We start from the raw sequence: 24473 nt of genomic DNA, 5'->3' as shown, positions 1-24473 counted from the left end.
TTTGAATTAAGCAGAAGTGGAGTGAGAGAGTAATAACTTAAGCAAAGGTGGAGAATCTTTCTTTGTTTGTGAGCAAGATTACGGAAACACTACTAGAGGGATCAACACTGTGCTGGGCCTTGGCAGTGGTAGGGCCTCTACCGAGTGCCACTCTCGTTTATATTGAAATGAATGATTTCTCCGACAACCATATATTTTTGACCGGGTGATATAATACCAGATTCTGAACACAGTTGAGCACAAAGACACAGTTTTTTAAGGAAAAGTATTGAAATCCATAGGAAAGTGATTAGGTTTGACAGGACCTGTATCACCAAGACTGCTGAAATGACACATCCTCTGATGCTAAACTGGGGCGAACTATTTATATTGGGGGACCACATCATCAAAATACGGGTTTGCAGTGATAAAGATTGGAATAATCACAGCTGCACGAAGGATCCTCCTCATACGAATCATATAAACGCTTGTTAGCAAGAGTCAGTGATGAAAGAGAGAATTTTAAGAGGTGTGTGTGTGTGTGTGTGTGTGTGTGTGTGTGTGTGTGTGTGTGTGTGTTGGAGGAGTGTCCACGATTTTTTGGGTCATTGGTAGGACACCGTGAGGATGTGGCTGCAAGATTAGAACTTCTGAAGGTTTATTGTTTTGGTACAAAATGTACATTCTCAAAAAATGTGTGAGCTTATCCTTATCAAGCAATTTATCTCAACAATGTCCAGCCACTGCCCTGGAGTGATGGAGCCACCCTTTTCTTGTGATTGCTTTCTCGCTGATAGAAAGATATCAGCCCCTTTACATTGTATATTTTCTAGGGTAAGGTTTGCAAATCATGGTCGATACCGATGTTTTGAGGGCACAACGACCGACGCCTCCTTGGCATCTGAAAACAACCGACCTTGTGCAACTGGCAGGTTTCCTTGAAGGTCACGGTAATTCTGTCGGCGCCCCTCTGCCTATGTTTCACTCACGGTATGTCGCATGTGACAAACGAACTGTACACCATACCCATTAAACAGCACTGGTGCATGTCAAGTATGACTGGGCTGCTGTCAATGATAAACTGGTGCCTTCTGTAGCGTGCAAGGCCAGTCTGCAGAAACGAGCCGGCGTGATTGGCAGAGATAAAGATGTCGATTTTCTTCCATCACAACATGCAGTTGTTGGTCAACACGACGTTTTGGGGAAGGGCTGCTGGCTCATAAGTGGTGCGGACTAAATTAGCTTAGCATGATTGTGATTTTAAGGGGGCTCTGCACACACACACGCACACACACACACACACACACACACACACACACACACACACACACACACACACACACACACACACACACACACACACACACACACACACACACACACACACACACACACACACACACACACACACACACACACACACACACACACACACACACACACGTCTGTGATTAGCACCAGGTAGCGCCACATGCAGACACACATAATAAAGAATGTGGGTTACAAATACAACTATCCAAAAATTACTTTAGTAGCGTTAAAAAGAAAATACTAAGAGAGCGAATGTGGGACAATTAAAATGGTTAAGACTTTAAACACAGTGTCAATCTAAGAAATCCCAAAGTGCAAACAAACACCCTAGTTTCCTAGAAGTTTGTGAACGAGCTCCAGTCGATGTTTCCATGTGATCTCACCCTCTCCCTCCTCTTAAAAAATCTTTCCTGCCAACCCCATTAGAATCGCACCCCACCCCGATATCCCTCCCCCTCCTCCATCCTCTCTTTCTGACTGCACATAAACAGATTCTAGAGGTGTGTCTCCTCTCAGCCAATAGCGGCCCCTTTGAGCCGTGCGTCTGGGCCAATCGGAGCGGCCGGTGGGAGCAGCCGTCTCTCCTTCTGTTAACGGCAGTTGTTGTTTTGCTGCTCTTGTGTTTTCTGTTAGTCTTCCGAGTGATGGATGGAGGGAATAAAGAGGAGGTCATGTCAGGCATTAATAGGCTCCGAGTGCCTGCCCACAATTAGGTGGGGGCTAATCTCAAATTCGCAAGTGCATGTGTGTGTGCGTGGGTGTGTGTGTGTGTGTGTGTGTGTGAGAGAGAGTGTGTGTGCGAGTACAGCACACACACACACTCACTTTAAGTACATACACGGCAGCGTTCACTTATCTCTATCGCTCTCCCACCCTCTCCCTCCCCCTTCCACACACAGACCAGACTTTGTTACTTGTACATAAACATCATTCACATCCTCTCTCTCTCTCTCTCTCCACACACACACACACACACACACACACACACACACACACACACACACACACACACACACACACACACACACACACACACACACACACACACACACACACACACACACACACACACACACAGCACCTGACACACCACACCGTGATTCTGCACTTCCCCCGAAGCAATATCAGAACAAAGCAGAAGTTCTAATAAGCTGAGAAAGAAGTACTTCTCGTTTTTGTAATATTTTTCACATCGAAACGTAGAAGCAGCTCTTTCCAATCTGGGATGTTTTGGTTTTCAAGCAGCACGAGGGATAAAAATATGTCCTGCAGGCTTCATGCAGAAAAGTCCAAGGAAAACATTCACAACTTGTTTTTCTCAATCTTCCCTCCTTTTTGTACGCAGTGGGGCTGTATTGCTCAATGAAGGAACAACAGTGTCGTTTGCAACTGCGAACCTGTAACGTCTTTAAAAAGAAAAACCTTGAGCAAACACATGCCTTATCGAGAAAATGCAACCACCCAGAGCCCGTGCAATATCAGCTGGCGATAAAAAGTGTGTTCAGTTGGCCAAAAAAGCATCGTTGTGGCGTGACCGCATCCAATCAGGTGTGAAAACAAGCCTGTGTGGGTACAGATATGCCACGAACGCGCTGCTATTCTGCTTTTTCTCACGTGTATGACGAGGGGGAGAAAACTTCTGATGACGGCGTGTTTGGATGAGCGTCCCGGCTGGATGGTCACCCCCACGCCCCTGCACTCAGAAATACGCGGACGCTCGTGGAATTTCACAGACGTCCACTGGTCAAACAGCGCCCACTCATCTTTTTCTCCCCCACTGTCTTCACCCATGTACAGCCGAACCGTGCTGCCCCATATTCCTACGTGACGTAAGACGAGCGAAGTCACTGATTCAAAGATATAACCACCACAATTTGCTTTTGGCAGTTTTCAATATGCAATTAAAAGCTGCACATCCTTACATCTGGAAAGCTGCAAACCGGCAGAATTTTGCTTATTAAGCATTTTCTGCATCAAAACCTATGATGAATTAGACCTTATTTATTCATCTCTGACCATAATGACAGTAAGTTATGACCAACATGTCAATTTCTCCACCACAAAGCTCCTCCATCATCCATCATTTCTTTTTAGAAGGTTTTAGACTTGAGTTTATAGCCAGAAATATTACCCACCCCTCCCCCCAACAAAAAACCATAAAACCTTATTATGACTGTATTTGCATTGTTTTGCATTCCATTAAATTGGAAGCAGACAATAAGCAGACGCACACATGTGACATTAAACACCACAAGACACCAATTGGGCTAGTTTAATAAGTTTAGGTAGCAAAAAGCACACAAGATAAAGACGGGTGAGTGTGGTGTGGATTTCGCAGCAGGGCAACGCTGAAAAGAAAACTGAGAAAAGCCCCCAGATGAAGATAAGACAACGCACATAACTGAAAAAGAAAACGACAGATGGGCAATACAGCCACTGATAGAAGAACACCGTTGTGTTTGTGTTGAATACACTAAAGAAGGTAAAGAAACGGGTTATCTATGAACTAACCTATCCATGCCTATACTCTTATACTTAATCTACATATTTGTCAAGGCCACTTATGACAGACTGCAACATCAGGCCATTTAACCTCAATAGATCTTAGTCTGCTGCTGCTCAAGACTAACTGGACAACGCCTCGACTCGGCGGCTGCACAAAGAGAACGCGTTACATAAGCTGCCGAACATCACTTGTTTGCTTTCTCTCCTGTCCCTCGCATCAGGCCCGGCACTGTGTACAATTTATGACAAAGGGTCCTTATAGAGTTCCTTCCTTCCCCTCCTCCTTTTTTCTGACGTCAAGTGACGAGAAGCGAGCCAACGGGCCCCTGACACTCCCTTAAAACAAGCCAATGAACGGCGGGGAGCGTGTCGCCGACTGACATCCCGAGGGTGGTGGTGGTGGGGGGGCTTTCGTCGAAACAAGCTCATGTGGGTCACGAGGGGATCTGGTCTCACAGCCAGATATGTACACCCCCGTTTTTTTCCCCCCAGATTATGCCGGTGAAAGCTGATGTTATTTCAGAGCTTACAGGACGAAAAAAGAAAGAGGGAGGGAAGAGGGGGGGAAAAGCACTCAAAAGTTTTACATATATTTTGTGTTTGGTTAGTTGCCAACCTTTACATGCCTGGTTTCCTAAGGGCCTCTGAGTGTTTAGTGCAACGCGACTAGATGCCTAGAAACCTTCAGGGGGAACGGACAAGGTGTGGCAACCTGCCAGCAAAGACTATTCAGGAACCAGATGGAGAAGTTGTTCTTTTGTTTCTCTAACCATCGATCTCCCTGTGGCCTGAATACTTCTGTTCTCTCAAGAGTTTATCCAAGCTTGATCCCGGCTATTTCTGCACTTCTAGGCTCAATGAAAGGTTGGACCAAATCTTTTCTGGCCTTTCTTCTTGCTTCATATGTTGTTTTGTATCGTCAGAAATCTTTTCTGCAGCCCAAATCTTTTTTCCCCCGCGTTCTTGATATATCTAGTTGCCTTTTCCCCTCTTCCTCCTCAATCCTTGCCCCTGCTTTCTTTCTTACTATCCCTCCTGTACTCCTCCATTCCACCCACTCCTTTCCTCTCTGCTGCTCATTACACGAGGGATTACATTGTTTCCAAATACTTCTTCATGTTAGGATCTCCGTCTAATGAGTTCTTTGGCCTCCTTGGAGATTATACTGGGTATTTTCAGCGAGTGGCTTGTTCTTACTTTTACTCACTTTCAGCAGAGGCGTACAGTGAGCTCACAGTAAGCCTTCATGTTCATTTGTGCATTGTTATGCATTATCTGATGTATTAGAGCCAGAAAGAACCGATACAGAGCCTGGTTTCTGTACATATTTAGTTTAATAGCTCTGTTTTCCAGCGCAATATTATGACACGCATCAAACTTTTAACGAATCTAAAATCATTTAGTTGCCATTGAGATTGAAAGACTAAAATAAAAAATGGAAGATGTAACCACTGTAACAGCATCACTGGTCTCCATGATGGTTTCTTCTGTTGTGTGTTGCGTTTCCCGCTTCGTACATGTTGGTTCCGGACATGTTGGTTTCAGGCATGTTGGTTCCGGACATGTTGGTTTCAGACAAGGCAAACTCCTCTCCAGGCAATAGGAAAGGAGTCAATTGCCTTTTTTAGCCCAAAGTCTATAAAAAAGTCTGAGTCTAATAACGTTATCAAATATGGAAACATTCCAATGAGGCTACAACCTTGATTATTGGTTCAAACAAAAAGGTTGTGGCCTCTTTCTACGAGGCTTCTGAGTGACAGGGCCTCGGCTTGCAGACTGCAAGTTATACGAAGTGCTCGATGACCGGCCTCATGAAACTTATTGCCTCCCAGATTACTGCAAAACAAGTCAGTAAAGAATTTGAGAAATGCTTACATGAACTATAGTGACAGAGGACATCATAAAGGTGTGAGGCTGTTGAGGTGATGTGCTATCAGAGTGTTCCGTGTGTGTGTGTGTGTGTGTGTGTGTGTGTGTGTGTGTGTGTGTGTGTGTGTGTGTGTGTGTGGCCGCACACCGGGGGGTCTAATAAACCCATAAGGTGTGATGGATGACAACATGATGTAACTTTCAATAACTGCATTGGGACATGTAGTACAAGTATGTGAGCATTAACAGGGTAAACGACTCTGTGCACTTGCTTTGCACTTTTGAGCTGAAGTTTCCGTTCTTTATTCAGTTGTGAACTTGAGAACCGTTGAACTGTTAAACATAAAAAAAAAAAGAGGAACGTCAGCGTTTCCTCTTTGACACGCGAGTCTTCTTTTAGTTCAGACACAAGACACGGGCATCTGAAGTGACCCAATCAACACACACACACACACACACACACACACACACACACACACACACACACACACACACACACACACACACACACACACACACACACACACACACACACACACACACACACACACACACACACACACACACACACACACACACACACACACACACACACACACACACCTCTGAGCTTCACTAACCAGATGCAAAAACACAGACAAGCAGATATAGACAAGTGTGACAGGCACCCGCATGGCACGCAGGGCTCGGTGTGGAAACACATGCTCAAAGGCTGCATTCACCCACCAGCTACAGATCATCTTTAACACACAGGGGTATTTTGAGATCATTTGTGAGCTGATCCTATTTGCACTTTGTCCAGATCCAATTTCACAAACAGTATCTGGATGTCTTGGCTGTACAGATGCAAATGTCATATATCCATATCGTTGTGTTGAACATCATCTTTGACCATCCAGAAATGAAGCCAAAGTATCCTACCAATGCTGCCATATTATGCCGACGACGCCATTTGGAGCCAGAGTCTCCGCAGTAGAGGTCAGGGGCTTGAGCTGTGGTATCAAGCTCCCACCGATACATGTGACCAATTGCTGGTCAGTCTCAGCTGTCAATCATGACGTTTCACCAATTATCAAATAACTGATTTAAACCGAGCAATTACACAAACATCAGTGTGATAAGAACCAGCTTAAATAACAGAAATCATCTTTGAGAATTTTGGTTTTTAGTTTGGCCCATCTCCTAACAATTAACATGAAGGAGGTGGGGTTTACAACCTATGCTGCAGCCAGCCACCAGGGGGCGATTGAGAAACTTTGGCTTCACTTTTGGGGCGCTGGCATGTCGTCCACCTTTATATACAGTCCGTGGTCATCCCATCATACAATGATCTAGTGACATCTTCCAAATACATTCTGCCCTCACTATAGAAGAGACGTGTGTCAATGACCTGTGTGATTAATTAGTAACTCTTGTAACAGTTAAACTCACAGAACAGCAGCTTCCATCTTTATAGCAGATATCAGTGTAGTTGCACCATTATGAGAACAGATGACGTTATAATCTGTGGATAATGAACATAGGCGTGTTTGTTACGACACCTTGTACCTATTTTAGGATAAAACATCATGAAAATAAGACATTGGCTTTGGTGGTGATGCTCAGCTGTTGTCTTGTTTACATGGACAGAACGTACTCTGCATTGACTTGACAGGCAGGCCATCATCGGCAGAGCCCATTGAACAACAATGTTATTCCAGAGTCAGCACTTAAACCTCACTCCTGACTACGCTGTCTGTATGTTTGGTGTCTGTGTGTCACTTGACACCAAGTAACCTCCAACGTGAAGGTGCATGTCCAGATTTAGGACGGACACACTGGTCAATGTGTTTTCCTACTTCAAGTAAACACTGTGAAGCAATCCCACATTTTCTTTTTAACAAACACTGCATGTCAATCACAGTCAGGCACAGATTCAGCCTGGCTTATAGGAGCGACAGAGAAGAGGTCAGAGGTGAACCACTGTGGGAACGTGGAGGTCCCGTAGCGTGAACCTGTCACCGTTCTGACAAACTGGCCTGTAACATAAACAAGCACACATACATCAGCCTGGGACAATACACCCGAGAAGAGAGCACAATACCCTCCACCACTCCACACTGGGCCTGAAACAATACCACACACGCTGAAACAACACCACAGCCGGGCCTAAGCCAACATGACGCTGCACCGGGCAAAGCTTGGAGCAACACCATTTGGCGAGCAGGCAACGCCACACAATGAGGGCACTGGTCAGTGTGAGGGGAAACAATTCATCAAGTGCTGACACAGCTAAGTTCAAGTCTCAAAGTGTGGGGTCTTTGCAAGTCTGGAGGAGACGCACAAGACCTGGAAAGCAGTCTATGTGTGTGTGTTGTTGTTGCGTTCAATGTTTTTCCTTCCAGTCTTAAGGGAAAGTGGATGTCCCACAAAGACGCCTACACTCAAATATGCCGTCGCAACACAGACTGAAATCCATTGATTGACCATTTTAGCAACCAAAATATTGAGCTCTTATCTGTGTTGTTTCGGAGGGAACTTACTTCTTGATGAATCAATAAATTGTTTGGTCCACTAAATGTGGAAAACAAGTTAAAAATATCCAGCACATTTACAGAGCTTAAGGTGACATCTTGTTGAAATCCTGTTCTATCCCAATCACGCAAATCCCAAACAAAGTCCTCACGTATGAGAACCAGTAAAGATTTGCTGATGAAAATCGACCTGACGTGACTCAGTTTTTTTTTCACGTTGCGCAACAAACGGCAATCTTGATCCATTATGAGGAACCAATACAAACAGTGGAAGGAAAAAACAGCTGACTGGCTGACTGGGTAACAGTGAAGTTTTTCCTTCGTCATAAGTTCGGCTTCATCATTTGTCCCGAAAATTACAGCAGAGACTGACAATATGATATGATGCAAATAAAAAGTGTCTCAAACAAAACGCCCTATACCTCAAAATGAACATTGTTGGAAACATTTTGGATAATGTAAGTGCACAAGTCAACAAAACATATCACACAGGTCTAGTCATTTTTAGACATTTTAATGAAGAGTAGTTCCATATTATATCTTTAAATCATCGGAGCCAGTGTTTGAAAGTACCATCTCCTACCGAGTCAATAAAGAACTGTGGGATCATATCCAGCGTCACTTTAGTGTTCACAGAATATTTTCTGATCAGAGCAGTAGTGAGTGTCGCTAACAAAATATGTTTGTGTACTCCCGCTGGTTAAGCCTGGTGTTGAGCCTGTGTGGTTTGTATCCTAATAGGGGCTAGCTCAGACTGAGGCCTGGACCACAGCCACTGGGCTATTCATGCTTTGTGACCTGATCCGCAGATGCCTCTCAATCCTGCATCCTCACAGCTATAAATCTCTCCAGACACGTAAACACACACACACACACACACACACACACACACACACAGGCTGGATGAATGCCCGGTGACCAGGGCAAAAGGAACACATTAAAAATCATGCAGAGCATTGCCTGCATTCAGCCCAGTGCATGGAAAATTCCCATCCAGCAACTTGAGGAGAGCAAGAGCAGCCTAAACACTGGTACAGAGCGCCCTCCTGTGACTACACAGGTGAACTGCAGCTACTTCCACTCCCTCAGTATGCTGTGTGAACGGTGAAACCACTCAATGGCCCCATTCTGTTTCATCAAGTAAAAGGCAGAGCAAGAGGGTGGAGGATAAAAGGCATATATTGATTTGTTCAGATACTGAATCCACTGGACAATAAGCTTCATCATTTATTTATGAATTCAATCATATTAATCCTGAACAGACGGCATCCAGGTCGATGGATGAAAGTGTCTGAGTGTATGAGGCAAGTGGGGTGATATGTGGTCGCTTCTGTATCAGAGAGATTTCTTTTATTGGATCCTTTGAGAGTGTGTGTGTGTCTGTTTGAATACTCCGTCGTGGTTTCCAGACGGTGGTTCGATCCCAGTCTTCCCCATCTGCGTGCCGATGTGTCCTTGGGCAAGATACTCAACCACTTCATAGAAAAAGTGCTGCCCATAGATGCACTGTATGAATGTGTGTGTGAATGGCAATAGACTGTACTGTAAAGTGCTTTGAGTGATCATCAAGACTAGAACAGCGTTATATGAATACAGACCATTTACATAAATACACAAGGGTGTTCAAATTGTTTCACAAGTTGGGGAGTTCTAAGATCTGTTTTTGAGTATAATAAAAATGTTATTCAATCATTTGTAACTGCAAAACGTGCGGTAGTTGAGGTAGTCCACAAGGACAAAGAAAATCATGGAGTGCCTCAAGTTCATAGGATTTGTTACCTGAGCACAACTGAAAGAAAAAGGTCCAACTTTTCTTAAATCCAGGTTAAAGGATGGTTGTCACAGGGGGGTGCGACACAATAGTTGTTTAAATGTGGGTGTCATCCTGCATATTTTCAGACTGTCTCTCCTGGAGGGCACAGTTGCAGTCGTCTCTAAATGCAAAGAGAGTTTAAGAAGGAGGTCCAAGCCTCTCACCTCCATAAACAGCTGGACAAACACTGCATGAAGTGGGTGCGAATTTCAGATTGCTGGTTTTGGAAAAGTCACAGGAATTGTTGAACGGCAGTCTCCCAGGAGCAGAGGGGTTCCACAGACTGTTGGAGTCGGAGTTTACCCAGATGCTCGATACAATCTACTAAATATTAGTGACTCTCGCTCCTGGACAGGTCAGACAATATTCTGTAACCACTCAAATGAAGATGGATATGACTTACTCTGTCTGCTTTTGACCGAGCTAGGAGATGAGGGACTGAGGGACACTAGCTGGATGATCGATTGATCATTTAAGTTATCAGGCAAAAAAATACTAAATGTTTGCTGGATGTACCTTCTCAAAACTTCTTAAATGTCCGTATGCAGTACAGTTGGGACAAAACAACGTTTTCTATCTGCATCGAGCATCCCCTTAATCTTGGCAAAATGGAACAAGCCTGGTGCTTAAACATGTCATCAAATCAAATCAAGATACAATAGTGGAACCATCATATTGCATATTACTACTATTCAATATACTCTCCAGTTAGAGAAAAAACAAATCCAGAAGAAGGAAAATACATGCAATGTGTTTAAATATCACTGAGAATAATATAATTTAAACTTAAATCTTCTTGAACAGAAAGAAGTTGCTGAAGTAATATTGTTGTGAAAAGGCGTTGACAGAGCTTTAAAAAAAAAACAAAAACATTAAGCTCCCCCTGTAGATGAACCTGTTTAGGTTTGGTTTTAAACATGATTTCGTTGACATTTAGACACGTAGTCAGAAAGACTTAAGGTTGGAGCAGTTACACGAGCTTCAGTTTTTACTGGCAACACTAAACCAACAGAAAGAAGAGCTGAGCACATTCTTGCGAGAGTCGTGCCTGGAAAAGAAAGACAGCATAGAGGAGCTAGCGAAGCGGCAGAAGGCAAATACTTTATAAATTATTTGTGAAGCTTAATTCCGTATGCAATTTATAAATATCACATTATGGCAAAGAGAGAGAGCGGGAGAAAGGCTTGTTTACTCAAAAGCACCATGTGATCGCCCTATCTTTATTCCTCCGTCTCCTGATAGGAGCAACACAGTAAACGCTGCTCTCTCTGAGGCTGAAACACGACACGTGTAGAGCAGGGGAACATGGCGATTATTATTTTACACGCACGGCACCGTTAGCCTTTTATTCTTTTGCCTTTTCTGTGTCTCCTTCAAAGAGTTTGTTATTCCGTCCCCGCCTCCTGCTGCAGCACTTTGTTACTGTTGTCCACCGCCTCCCATCCTCCATCCACACCCCTGTCCTCCTCCTCCTTCCACAGTCTCGCAAATAGACTCGGATGATAAAATATGGCGAGATTACAAAGTGTTTGCATGAAAATCATCGTCTATTTGAAGATTGAGGGGTTGATTGGGGGGCATTTAAAAATATTCCACATTGTGTTTGGTTCTGGGACAGATATTATTCAGGTTCTGGGCAAGGCTGGGCCAGTAGTTGTGGGGTGCTAGTAGTTTTCCACTGGAGGTTGCTGACTGAATGCAGGGAAGGACTGTGTTTCACCACCTCCATCGTTTTTCTACCCCTTCCCCTCGTTACTCCCCAGCGTTAAAGACAACACACTTGATTCTTTCTCTGTTACTTTCCTCCAATCTCTTGTTCGACGTCCAGTGCGTTGCCCGCGCTCTCTTTTCCACTTTCTTTCCTCCTCTCTCTCTTTCACCCTCTCAGTTCCTGAATAGCATGGGCCAGAAATAATGCCAGCACCCCCATCCCCCAAGTTACAGCGCCAACCTACCCACCCCATCATTGCACCTCACCCCACTGGTACCATGACGACTGCTTACACTGTGCAAAAGCCCTCTCCCAACCCAAACTCATTTCTCCCCCTGTGCTGGGGATAATATAACCTTTGCATGTTTTAGCAGAACAGCCCTTACGATGCAAAAACATTCTTCTTTCTATTTATGTTATCTCTTTATTTATTTTTTCTTTGCATTAGTACTAATGTTTACTAAAAAAAAAGAGTAAACATTTATTCAAGCTTACAACAGGATTGACAGTGACCTAGTTGCACACTTCCCACATGCCCCCTCCTCTCTAGTCTTCCCTAGTCTGCAGCCGCCTGCATGCTGCACTGGCTGCAAGGTGGGGGTCTGTCTGCATGGAGTGTTGTGGGATCAAAGCGGGTGTCTGTGTGCTTTCATAGCATGTTAGATATGGTTTTTAATGCGCTGCTAAGAACATACGTTTTGGATGGAAAGTCAAGAAATTGTGTAAATGTGTATACTGCACAAACGGATACAAATATCACAGATGCATTGGTTCCCAGTTGCACATCAGCCCTGTAGAAATGGGAGCCCATTTATTAGTAACTTTTGTATTTTTAAATCCTTGTCGTACATTGAGGACACCTCATCTGCACTTTATTTGTATTTGTATAAAAACCCACCCAACTACATGCCAAATGTAAAGGTGACGCAATTAGTAATCTAGTATTTTTCCACTACAACTATAGGAAAACAGAAGAGCTGCATTGTTGTGCGGCTACAGTATCTTTGCAAGTATCAGCATCACCGCGTCCAACAACAATCATGTTACAAGAGGCTTTGACCGGAGTGTAGAAAAGCCTTTAGCGACCGCGATGTGATTGCAACAGAAAGCTCCATGTAGCTTAGTAAGACCGAACATCCCACAGACGGTAAACAGACACAGTGCCAGTGCACAGACACCCACCCTCCCAGCCCCTATGTCGGCCCTGTCCCATCCCTGTGCCCAGCTGGCTGGCAGCTGTAAATCCACAGCTTTATTCCTCTTTCACGTCCTCGGTATCCACAGAGCATTTCACTGTACAGTTACTGTGCCAAAGGTCACTCACTGCCTGCTGCTGCTGCTTTCTCTCTCTCTCCCCCCGCATACCCCTCACCCTGCTATTTGTCCGACCTGGTTGGAGCCGAGATCGCCCATAATCCAGCAGATCTGTCCAGACCACAGGGTTCTCTCTCCCTCTCTCTTTCTCCATGGGTCCTTACTCTATTTACACAGTAAGCAGAGGCAGCCGGGTGAGGACGTGAAGGCATGCATTCAAAAACACACACAAAGAAACAGACAATTACACGCGCGCGCACACACACACACACACACACACACACACACACACACACACACACACACACACACACACACACACACACACACACACACACACACACACACACACACACACACACACACACACACACACACACACACACACACACACACACACACACACACACACACACACACACACAAAAAAGGACAAGGAGAGACCGGGCAGAATCTTTTTATAAACTAATGCCACAGTTTACAAGTGGACTTTGACTCTGCAGCATTGCATCTGGCCACACTCCTGTCTGTCAAGGCTGGCGAGTCAAGTTTGTTGATACAGTCTCACCACAAGCTCGCCACCACAAAGACGGGCTTATACCGACAACAGACCTTCAGAGAGCAAAACTAATCCCACAAATTATCACAAATTATCACAACACACACTCCAAGAGTTAAATCGCTGCACTAGCTAAACCATGAAATAACGCAAGGGAAAACAAATTTAAATTAATGAAATGTTTATGGTGCCGGTGCATGGGAGTAGGTGCAAGAGCTGCATTTAAGGTCCAGCGTTTTATGACTGTACTTGCGCATAATAACACATTTTACTCTTGACATACAGATTTAAAATCAGCGTGCATTCTTTCGAAGCCGCACGAAAGAAAAAATTATAAATCAATCCAGAAAAAGCATTGCGGTCAATATCTGATGTCTCCTCCGAAAGGCCTGGAGATCCAAACTTTCCTTACAGGGACAGAAATATGTACTCGGGAGATATTCTGGGAGAAGGTCAGATCCAGGAAGTCATTCCACTTAATTAATCACACATAAGTGTTTATTACGGGGCCTGCTGAGTCATCCTAAATGTCCATAATTAACTAAATAAGTGTGTAAAAAAATTCAGCATAAGCTTGAAACTTCCAGAGCCTCCACCTACTTCGGAGAAAACTGCACAGGCTCATGTCTTCCCTCTACTGCTCATGTCTAGAAATACATAATAATGTACATGAAAAGATAAAATAATGGAAAATTTAATTAAAATATAACGACACCTGATGATTTTAGTTCGCATCATATAAATCTGCCCTGCAATACGCTGGCGACCTGTTCGGGCTGTACCTCAATGTCGGCTGGGATCGGCTCCAGCTCCCCTCACTACCCTCGAAGCTGTATAGACAATGAATGGATGAATGGATGGATCGTACAAATAACTAACCATGTTTCTTTGGATTAGGAAACAGAGTCACAACGAACAGGAAGCCAGTGCAAGGATGATAAAACAGGGTTCTGGACTGACTGTAGACGGTGGATTGATTTCTGAGTAAGACCACTATAAAGTCTCTGGAATCAGAGCAGCACCAGCCTGCATCACGAGAACAGGTTGAGCTTTTGAGAGTGGCTCTTAATTCAAGTTGGGGTAGAGGGCTAACACAATGGCGTAATTACATAACACAAAGAAACCCCTTTCTGTCTCTGTCCAACCGCGCAAGACTGGGCTCTTTCATCCAGCGAGGGAACATGGTGCCCGGAGAGGGAGCAGGCCGATGGAGTCTGCCCACTCCTTTCATAGACTCAGAACAAACACTTACTATTGTCTCTCTAGATTTCTGTGCATATATATGTAGAATGTGTGTGTGTGTGTGTTTTATTTGCATTTGTCTCCACCCATCGTTATCCTGTGTCCCTATATGTACAAGATCGATAGAGCTCAGCGAGGTCAACTGCCCCATCCCCAGAATGACCCGTCTGGGGGTAAGCGCTTTTGACCCTCGTATGCTCACCCCAGCCGACCCATACACAAGGACGCCTTATGGGAACCTGACCCCTCCCCACGCACACAGAATCCTATTTTGGGCTGTGACCCCGTAACCCTTAACCCCTGGGACTCGCCACTACTGTGGCAGTATAAGACCGCAAACATTCGAGCACACAAGTCCATTCCCCTAACTGTGTTCACTGCGTATTCACAGGGCTCCTCGGAAAACAAACAACAACTCAGATTACATAAAGGAGGCAAGCGAGTCAACGGCAGAGCAAAGAGGGGCCTCTGGCCTTAGAAGAGAGATGTTTCTTAATGTCTATTTGAACATATGGGTACTTCAGCTATTATTGGATCTAAAGTAGAATAAAATACAAAGGGCAGGATCCTGCGTTAGTTATCGAACAGCTTGTTTTAAGAGAATAGTTTTACATTTTGGAAAATTAATTATTTTGCTTTACCTGCAACTTTTGTATGTTTCCATTAAACTATCCGTTTCCAATCTTTATGCTAAGCTATGCTAATTGGCTGTAGCTACATATATAACATACAGATCTGAGGCCCAGTTCAGAACGGGTATTAACATCTGTCTCGGGTGTTGTGATCCCAAGTGGACGGTCAGTTCACACCTGATATTAGAATGCATCTCCACACTTGGTCCCTGGGGATCACTGACAGGATATCACTTCCTCGCTCTACATGCAAATAAACATATTGATTCTGTTTGCAGAAACCAAATGTTGTTTTTGCCAGTGCGAGTGTACAGGTGGGTCTGTTGTCCTTCAATGGGCGGTCCAGGACACGTTTGTGTTCACACTGCTAAAAGAATGTGGGACTTTTGTTGCCACATCCTACCAATGAAAGAGGGCATATTTCTTCCTTTTTAAAGTGTGATTGTTTGCACAGTTGATAAACACACACAGATATACAGTGCATGTGCACACTGGGGCACCAAACGAGTTCCCCCCTCAAATATTCACAAGCCACGAGGGTATTATGGGACATTATTCTCACCAAGCAGGAGGCCTTCCTATTCCAGAGGAGGGGGGTTGCCATGAGGAAAGGGCTGTCTGTGCTTTCAAAGATTTTGTCTTTAATCAGCGGATCTGCTGGAATTAGAGATCTGTCTGAGCCCGGGCCCCCACCCCTCTCTCTCTTGTAGCCCCCTTCCATCTCTGACAAAGTGAGAAACGTGTGTGTGTGTGTGTGCTGGGGAAGGGGGAGAGGTCTTCACCCGTGGAACCAGAACAGCATGAGCTGCTACACTGGGCTCATAAATGCTAACTTTGGCAAGCCCCTTGGCAAACGCAGCTTAGCATAATTCGAAAAATACCAGACGGTGTGTACTGTGGTGCACCACTAAACCCGTAAAGCAGCTTTCTCCCTCTCTCATCTCTCCCGGTGCCTCTCCTCCATCTTCCAAAAACACTTCAGCACAAGCAGGAATTCATGTCACCAAACACCACACAGTATTTCCTCAGAAAAACCATATGACAGGCCAGCAAAAGCCACAGGGCTTTGTTTTTATTTGTCATTAGAGGACTTATTAAGGGGATGAGGCCACGGCAAACACCAGTATAAAGCCCATATTAGGTTCTCTACAGGTAAACAATGACACACTTAACTGAGACAACAACCATCGAAAGTCCAGTCTACTTGTTACAGCTCTGGATTTAACAAAAACATGATCAGAGCATCTAATTCACATATTTGCTAAGACCTGAATCTAAATCACAACCCAACACATCTGCAATAACAACATACGGTGTGACATACTGATTGCACCAGCATTGATTTAAGGATATAATGTTGGTTTGCATGATGATTTCTCCACCCCCCCTGTCCAGCCTTCTCCCCTGTAATATTACACCCCAACATTTATGAGTAACTGACGTGCAGGACTATCACTCCTGTCATATAGTGAATCGAGCACTGAAAGAACTGCAGGACTTGTTGTGACTTTGTTTAAATAGGAACAAAATCCCATAGGAAATGTTGGGGCGTCAAATTGGCGTGACGTCGATGATGGAGGGTTATTTTCAGTAAACATGTCTCAGGTGTCTGAGGATACCCTCATGGGTGAGAGTGTCCTTATTGGTAGAAATCAGTGTGAGGTAGTGAAAAGACTCCCTAGTGCAAACTAAACAATAAACTCTTACTGTAAATACAATATACAAGTGTATTAAATGAGTATATTGCACATCTAGACATTTATACTCCCTCCAATTGACTGCAGGTGATTAAATGAGGAAATGTATGGTTTTTCTGTAAACAGTATGTTCCAGCCATCGCTTCAGAGAGGTTAGTGTGACATAATCGCTAAATAATTCACCAAAGCCCTCGTAGGATGATTTAAAAATGGAAATGGCCCTTGATGGGAAAGGTTTCAGAGCACATTTCATCATGTCTCATCTTGTCACTGAGAGTACACAACTTGACAGTACACGCACTGCTCTAAGTGAGATTCTGACTCGACCACAATGTTTGCAATGCTAATGAAGAGGTGAAGAGAGGAGCAGACGACAGCAGAACAGCAACGTACACGCCAGAATGACAGGACAGATCGTGGAGTGGTGCTGCAACACTGTACAAACACCTCAGTAGAGATCATATGAGTCTCCTACCTGGACAGCCCGTAGAAGCCGAATGCATCGCTCCCTGACGTCTTCGAAGGGACAGCGTTTGGAGAGCATGAGCAGATGAGCAAGGATGTCGTTCAGATCGCTGTTCAGGGGGGTTACCAAGGCCGGGGGCGAGGGGGCCAGTGCCTGTATGGGCCCAATATCCTCCACCTTCCTCATGACCTCCAGGTGGATGTTCTCCATGGCTTCAGTCCTGGAGCTGGCATCCCGGCTCCCCAGGCCATCCCATCTCCCCAGATACTCTTGGTCCAGCATTTCCATCTTTTCACGTCGGGACTAATGCTTGTGCTTGTTTTACAACAGGCTACACAACACATAACACGACACAGTCCAGGTTTAATCACAGCAGCACAGTGTGTTCAACAAACAACCATTGAAAATGATGCTAATGTGGATGGGTGGGTGGGAACGCTATCGAAACATCGCTTGTGAGAAGATATTTGACTTTTGCCATTTGCAAATGTGTATATATGAGATGTATATATAAGAATATGACATAAATAAAACAAGAAAATAAAGATAAATAGGAATAATCCCTGGAAATAAAAGCCCCAAACAGTTCCGTGTTAAAGGAGGGATTTAAAAGAGGACAGCCACTTGATCTGAGCTCATTGGGTGGGAGATCTAATAGCGAAAGCCCTGTCACCCTCTGTCACAAACTGGGACCTGGGGGCACACAACAGGGCTCTGGTCATGGATCTCAGTGGTCAAAAGGACACATAACATGTCAGAAATGCTATAACCCAAACGAGCAAATGTATGGGAATTTCTTAAATATGTATGGTGACATGTTAAGCATGCATGTAAAACCCTAAACAAATAATGGACAGTATATTTGCATTCATATAGAGACATTGCATATCTGATATATATATCATTGATAAGTGCACAGGCCTAACAAATTTATAAATCACTATCAGTCAGGCTCTATTATAAATGTGGGCATTTAAACCCACATTTATCCAAGTGCTTAAAAACAGGTGAGCTGGACTTGGTTGAGTTTCTTGAAGAAAGTCCAGTTTTTAGCACTTGGATGTACCAGGACCTGGAAGACTGAGAATCTCCACACACTTACACCCACATTGCATCACATTGATATTTACAAATTATTATGGTATATTACCAGAATAACCAGTCAGTTCAAGTGTTCATTTTGCAAACCTCAATGAACCAATGTGGGCTCATGGCTCGTGTGGTTTTAATTGAGAGATCAGTCGTGTCATGATCCAAAATGCTCAAGTCCCATTAGTGGGGTCCATTCAATCTGCCCCCTGCCCTCCCTCACTGGCTCCGGATAACAGCCCGTTAAACAACAGACACCGGAGAGAAACAAGGGCCGGGTGAGACGCAAAGGTTCCCACACACGAAACAGGCGACGAACACAGCGTGTCACGGTCACAAACTCACTTTCTCCTCATTGTTCGGTGCAGGTCTGCAGCTCCGGGACGCTTCTCCACAGAAAACACACGATCAGCCTCAAACACACAGGAGGCAGACGCTGCACGGTAAACATCTGACTGGCACGGCCGGCCGGCCAATCACAGCAGGCCCTGCGCGCTCCTGGGCGGTGCCGCTTTGGATCCGGACAGGCGATTGGCCGGAGGGGAGTTGCCAGTCTCGCGGGGTAAAGTGTTCATGGGAGTTGGATTCTATTCGCTCGTCGTGTGTTTTAAAGCTGCGGTGCCTCAGAACTACAGCTCCCGTCATGCCTTTCGTGAGCAGCAGCACCCCCCCCCCCCCTCCTCCTCCTCCTCTTTCTTGTTTATCAAGCACAAGTGAGAAATGCACTGAGGAGAGAGAGAGAGAGAGCGAGAGAGAGAGAGAGAGAGAGAGAGAGAGCGAGTGTGTTATTTATTTATTCTATTTGTCCTCATTCATGTTCAATCAACTGAACACTAATTAAAAATGACAACTAAACAACAGGAATTTCATTTTTAAATTGTTTGATTGATGCTGAAATTGGATTCTGATGTTCAATATACTACAAGACTATTAGGGACAAAGGTGTTTGTCACAACTGATAGAACAAAGAAAATATATGAATCTACATTAATCATAAGACACATTGGACACATGTCATCATCTGGATTAGTGGTCTGGCCATGGAGTTGTTTGGCAAATCATCTGTCATACAGTTATGTCATCCATCCATTATTTGTGCTTAAATGTCTGTGCATGTGCTTCTGTGTGTTTTCCACACTGTGTTGATACGAAAACTAAACTGCACAACTAAATCTGTCTTATTTACATGATGGACCTAAGTACACATGTTATTCAGTTATGCACAGGCAGTGTCCCTCTTCAGTAAGATTGATAAACATGAATAAAATATATTACATATGTGCACATAAGAAAGCTAATAGTAAAACAATCTTCACTTATAAAATACAGTCTCTCCTTAGTGTAACACACCTATTTCACTGCAGACATACATCCCATTGCTGCACCAGGTTATTTGCATAATGCTGTGCAAGTGTTTACCAGGTGATGGACTGAAAACCTGAAAAAAAAACTTCAACAGCCTACATGATCAAGAAAGATTTTCAAATTAGAAGATTTGCTGAAATAAAACAAAATCAGTGTCTCGATATAATGTGATGCATTTGCAAACCACAAGGTGATAATTTTCCTAATGCAAACTAGTCTGACCTTCTGGAACCACCGTCATGGTTGTACTCTCTAAATCTATCTACACTGAACTCTTGTCCTCAATATTTTTGGAGGATGTGGCAGGTTTAGCAGAATGTTTTAATGTAAAATTTAAATGTCTACGAAAAAAGAAATCAGTTTTTCTATCTATCTATCTATCTATCTATACCTCCATCTATCTATCTATCTATCTATCTACATCTTCATGAGAGTATTAAATGCATTTGAACATTTTTTTTTTACATGATTCATTTTCCACATTCAATTTGATTTCCTTTCAGTGTGAATCGGTGTGAAGCCAGAAAAGGGAGCAGGTCAAATTAGCCATTCCTTTAATTTTCCCCTTTTCCTTGTTGTGTAAATCCTGTGTAAATGTAAACTGGAGTCTTTATTTATTTTATCCGCCCTGAGAAGCGAGGGGAGCTGGATGAGGAGGAAACGCTGCAGCAGGCGGAACCACAGCGAGGAGGTCGCGACGAGGAGGGAAATTCAAAAAGACCGGACTGCCTGCAGCTGACAACACAAACTGACAACTGCAGGAGTCCGCCCGCGACACGAAAAAACAATCCACAACTCACACAAGCTGCCTGGAAACACACACAAAAAAAACACACAGTTGGTTTGTGAACGAGTATGAACGTCCCGCCCTCAGAATGGAGACTTCTATCGACCAGGTAACAGTTTAATCAGCTGTTAGCCGCGACCGTGGCTAACACGTTAGCTGTGTTTACTCTGGTCAGCTTGTAGCGGTTGTTTGCTGTTAGCTGCTTTTTCTTGCTTGGTTTTGTTACGTCCACCGAAGTTAACTTGCAACAATGGAGGTCGTCGTTAGCTTTGAGTTGTGCTAGCAAGAAATAGCTAACTCGTGTAACGTTATTAGTAAATAAACCGGTTTGTTAGCAGAGCAGTGGATCCTGCAGCTTTTGGGATTTTAATAACACTCACAATGATGTAGTATTATACACTAATAAAATACAGGCAAAGGATGGATTGACCAGTTAATGTTGATCGTTTATATACGGGAAATATACTGAACTTTATCAACTCCACACATTTGTTTTTCTTTGTTTTATATTATTGTTGATTGGATATCTATTTCGGGGTCAATATCTTTGGGAATCGCATTCAAACAGAACATCTCACCCAAAGGCTTTGACTATTTTGATTATATGTGGTTTTTCTTCTCTTTTCTGTAGATTTTAGACTCGCCCTCCAAAAACAGTTACATTGGGAGCTATTACCAGCCTCCAGACAGAATAGCACCTGTACCAAGACAGCTGGTGTTCTCCGCCCCCTCAGCCTTCAGCAGGGACCCACAGATCACCAGTCTGCAGGGGTCTCAGACCAACCCTAACATTGACAGCAGAGGTACAGGACAGCCACTGTTGTCGGGTAATGTTCTTCGTTACGCCCCCACCTTATGTTCCAGTTACCTGATACGCTCTTCCCTTCTTGTTAAATTCTCTCCAGCTGTTGTTGATGCGCTGAAGACCCTCCAGGAGAAAATCAGGCGATTGGAGCTGGAGAGGAAAGACGCGGAGAAGAGCTACCGGCAGTTCTCCCATGATATTCAAAAGCAGCAGCAGGCTAAGGCATCTTACACGACGTCTAATCACGGAGCAGCCGGCCTGCTTGAGACCAATAACTCTGGCAGGAGAGGTAAGAGAGAAAAGAAGCTAAGAGAAAGGTCTCTGTGCTTTACTGGGTTCTCGCAATGTTTTCTCTTTGTGCTGGATGTCTTGTAACAGTTGTCTCTGTGTTTTTGGTACCAGAGCTGGACTCAAAACTGCAGTCGGCAGAGGCTCGCTGTAAGAGTCTCGAGAAGCAACTGGACTACATGAGGAAGATGGTTGAAAAGGCTAAGAAGGAGAGGAAAGCGGTCAGCGAGAATCAGGTAGTTCAAACAGCTACAAACTGAAAGAATCTAAATTCATTGAGAAAGCTAACCTTAAAAAATACTATGAGACTGTCGTAAGCAAGATATGATTTCGAGAAATTGTCTTTTGGAAAAGTTTTATAATCTTGAATTAACTATTTAACAAAGTGAGGAAGTAAAATTTATATCCAAACCCTTTTCATCACCCCTTTCCTTTCCTTTTTTTTTTTAGAGTTTCTTGATGTAATCCCTGTTTATGTCCCCACCAGGCTTCACTGCAGAACGAGCAGCCGAGCAGCTCAAACACCCAAACTCAGCAGGAGAAGCTGGACAGACTCGAATCCGAGTATCTCAAATTGAGAAGAACCCAAACGGTGGCAGAGGTAATTCACGGTTTTCAATTTAACAAGTCTAAACATTAATCATCACAAGCTGAATGATGTGATAATTCTTTTTATTCTGCTTCCAGATGAAATTTGCCATTCTGGAGCAAAGACTACTGAAAGAAGAGCAGGAGCGTAAACGTGTGCAGGAGAGAGCAGACGAGGTCGGTCACAGCAAAGCAAGAATCAACACATTTTCACTTTGTTCTTTAATTTTCCTTAACATGCACGTACTGTATTTTCAATCTACTGGTATTTTATTGTCTTTATATCCAATTTACACAACCATTCATTTCTCTTTTGGGTTATTTAAGTTACATAAAACTTGCTTTCAAGTCACATGATGGTAAAATGACAACAAAGAATCTTAATCTGTTTTATTATTCCCATGACCATAGCTGCAGAGGGAACTAGACATCAGCCTTCAATTGTCTGCACCAACTAATGAAGAGATTAAGCCAAAGAAAAGGACAAAAAAGACCATCAAGGTGCTTTTCTTAATAATAAAGACAATTACCTTCCTGTATTTAGTTGATTAGAAACTTTTAATTCGAATATAATTGTGACGCCAGCTTTCTTCTCCCTCAGAAAACCCCTGAACAGAATGAGTTGTCATCACCAAGCAGCCTAATCCACAAAAAAATGCCCTTTGTTGCAGGAACAGTAAGTCAGTTCTGATTCTGATTACTCTAAAAGATGTGTGTTATTTGCTGTTGTCATTTTTTTTAATTGTTCCCTTCCGTTCACAGTCAATTAGCCCAAGCCATTCTGTGCACGCCAACGTACAGAGTATCCTCCACATGATGAAGCACCACCAGCCCCAGCTGTGTGAGCGAATTACTGCTCTGCACAGGTCCAGCTGTGGAGCCAAGAAAAGCCTCCAAAAGGACTTTTCTCCATCTTCCACCGGTTTGAAGAAGCCCGACGGCCTCTCTGAGCAAACAGCTCCCTCACTTGGCTCGCTGTCAGACCTGCTGTTGGCTCTGCAGGACGAGCTCGGACAGATGAGCTTGTGAGTCAAACTTTTTTTATTAATTGTTTTGTTTAACTTTTCTTTTCACTTGTAACAATCTGTCTGTAATTGTTTGTTTTTTTTCTTCTGTCAGTGAGCATCAGGATTTGGTGCGTCAGATCGACCAAACCCAAAATCGGGAGGAGAGACAGGAACTGCAGAGCGAACTGGAGAGGCTGGTGGCCAGGATGGATGAGAAGGGAGTCCAGATCACGAAGCTCCGCAAACACCAGCAGACAGTAAGTGAAACACCCATCAGAGGTTTGATTGTAAAGAGGGTCAAAGGGGTAATTTCGATGTTTTTTGTCTTCTGCTTCTTCTCAGGTGCACAAATTGACCGAGAGTCAGTCACGTGCTGAGGAATACGTGGCCAAGAAGTCGCCACCTGCTCCTTCTCTTGTTAAGGCTAAACAGAAGGGAAAGAGAGGTGGGGCCGCTCACAACAACCGGCAGCTTCTCCGAGACACCCAGAAATTCAGGAACTGCCTCAAACAGGACGACCTCTCCTGGGAAACGTGAGGTTCTCTGCAAGACTGTAGGCTTTGATCTCACAGCTGGACGAACAACACCACGCCCCCTTTGGTTCCTTTCGGTTTGTTTTCCTCTCTCCTCAAATGGGCCATTTTTTAGAAGCAAATGAAAAGAGTAGGAATAAAGAGTTTTACACAGGATATGATAATGTGTTGATCATAAAATCTACTAAGCAATAAGCAATTGATTCAAAAGAAATCTTGCACATACAGCGTCCTTCATAAGTAGAGGTTGTTTATCAAATGTGACTTTTAACAGATTAAATGAGGAATGATGAAGTATATCTCATCTCAAATGAAGCTGGGTTAATCTATTTTTAATAATTGACATTTTTAATAAAGTTTATACTTTGACATAATGTCAATAATTTTTTTTTTACATTTT

The 24473-nt window shown here is 43.8% G+C and overlaps 2 protein-coding genes across 2 annotated transcripts in view; one reads left to right on the top strand and one right to left on the bottom strand.

Moving 5' to 3' along the window:
* The window catches only part of sesn1 (sestrin 1), a 50495-nt gene extending 31346 nt beyond the window's left edge, over window positions 1-19149 (bottom strand). The window contains exons 1-2 of the mRNA XM_034579519.1: window positions 19046-19149; window positions 17621-17942 (exon numbers count right to left, since the gene is read on the bottom strand). Coding sequence (XP_034435410.1) covers window positions 17621-17899 — 279 coding nt within the window. The 5' untranslated portion in view covers window positions 17900-17942; window positions 19046-19149. The remainder of the gene's footprint in view (window positions 1-17620; window positions 17943-19045) is intronic.
* A 1571-nt stretch (window positions 19150-20720) lies between these two features.
* cep57l1 (centrosomal protein 57, like 1) lies at window positions 20721-24228 on the top strand. Its single transcript, XM_034579523.1, has 11 exons — window positions 20721-20961; window positions 21484-21655; window positions 21758-21946; window positions 22060-22181; window positions 22433-22546; window positions 22633-22710; window positions 22945-23034; window positions 23135-23209; window positions 23296-23558; window positions 23653-23797; window positions 23883-24228. Exons 1-11 carry the CDS (start codon window positions 20941-20943, stop codon window positions 24075-24077), a joined length of 1464 nt encoding a protein of 487 aa, XP_034435414.1. The 5' UTR covers window positions 20721-20940; the 3' UTR covers window positions 24078-24228.
* Window positions 24229-24473: the final 245 nt, after the last annotated feature.

This window comes from Hippoglossus hippoglossus, chromosome 24 (genome assembly GCF_009819705.1).
Source record: "Hippoglossus hippoglossus isolate fHipHip1 chromosome 24, fHipHip1.pri, whole genome shotgun sequence".
Taxonomy (NCBI): domain Eukaryota; kingdom Metazoa; phylum Chordata; class Actinopteri; order Pleuronectiformes; family Pleuronectidae; genus Hippoglossus; species Hippoglossus hippoglossus.
Note: the sequence above shows the minus strand (reverse complement) of the source record. Positions and strands in the feature narration are given on the sequence as shown.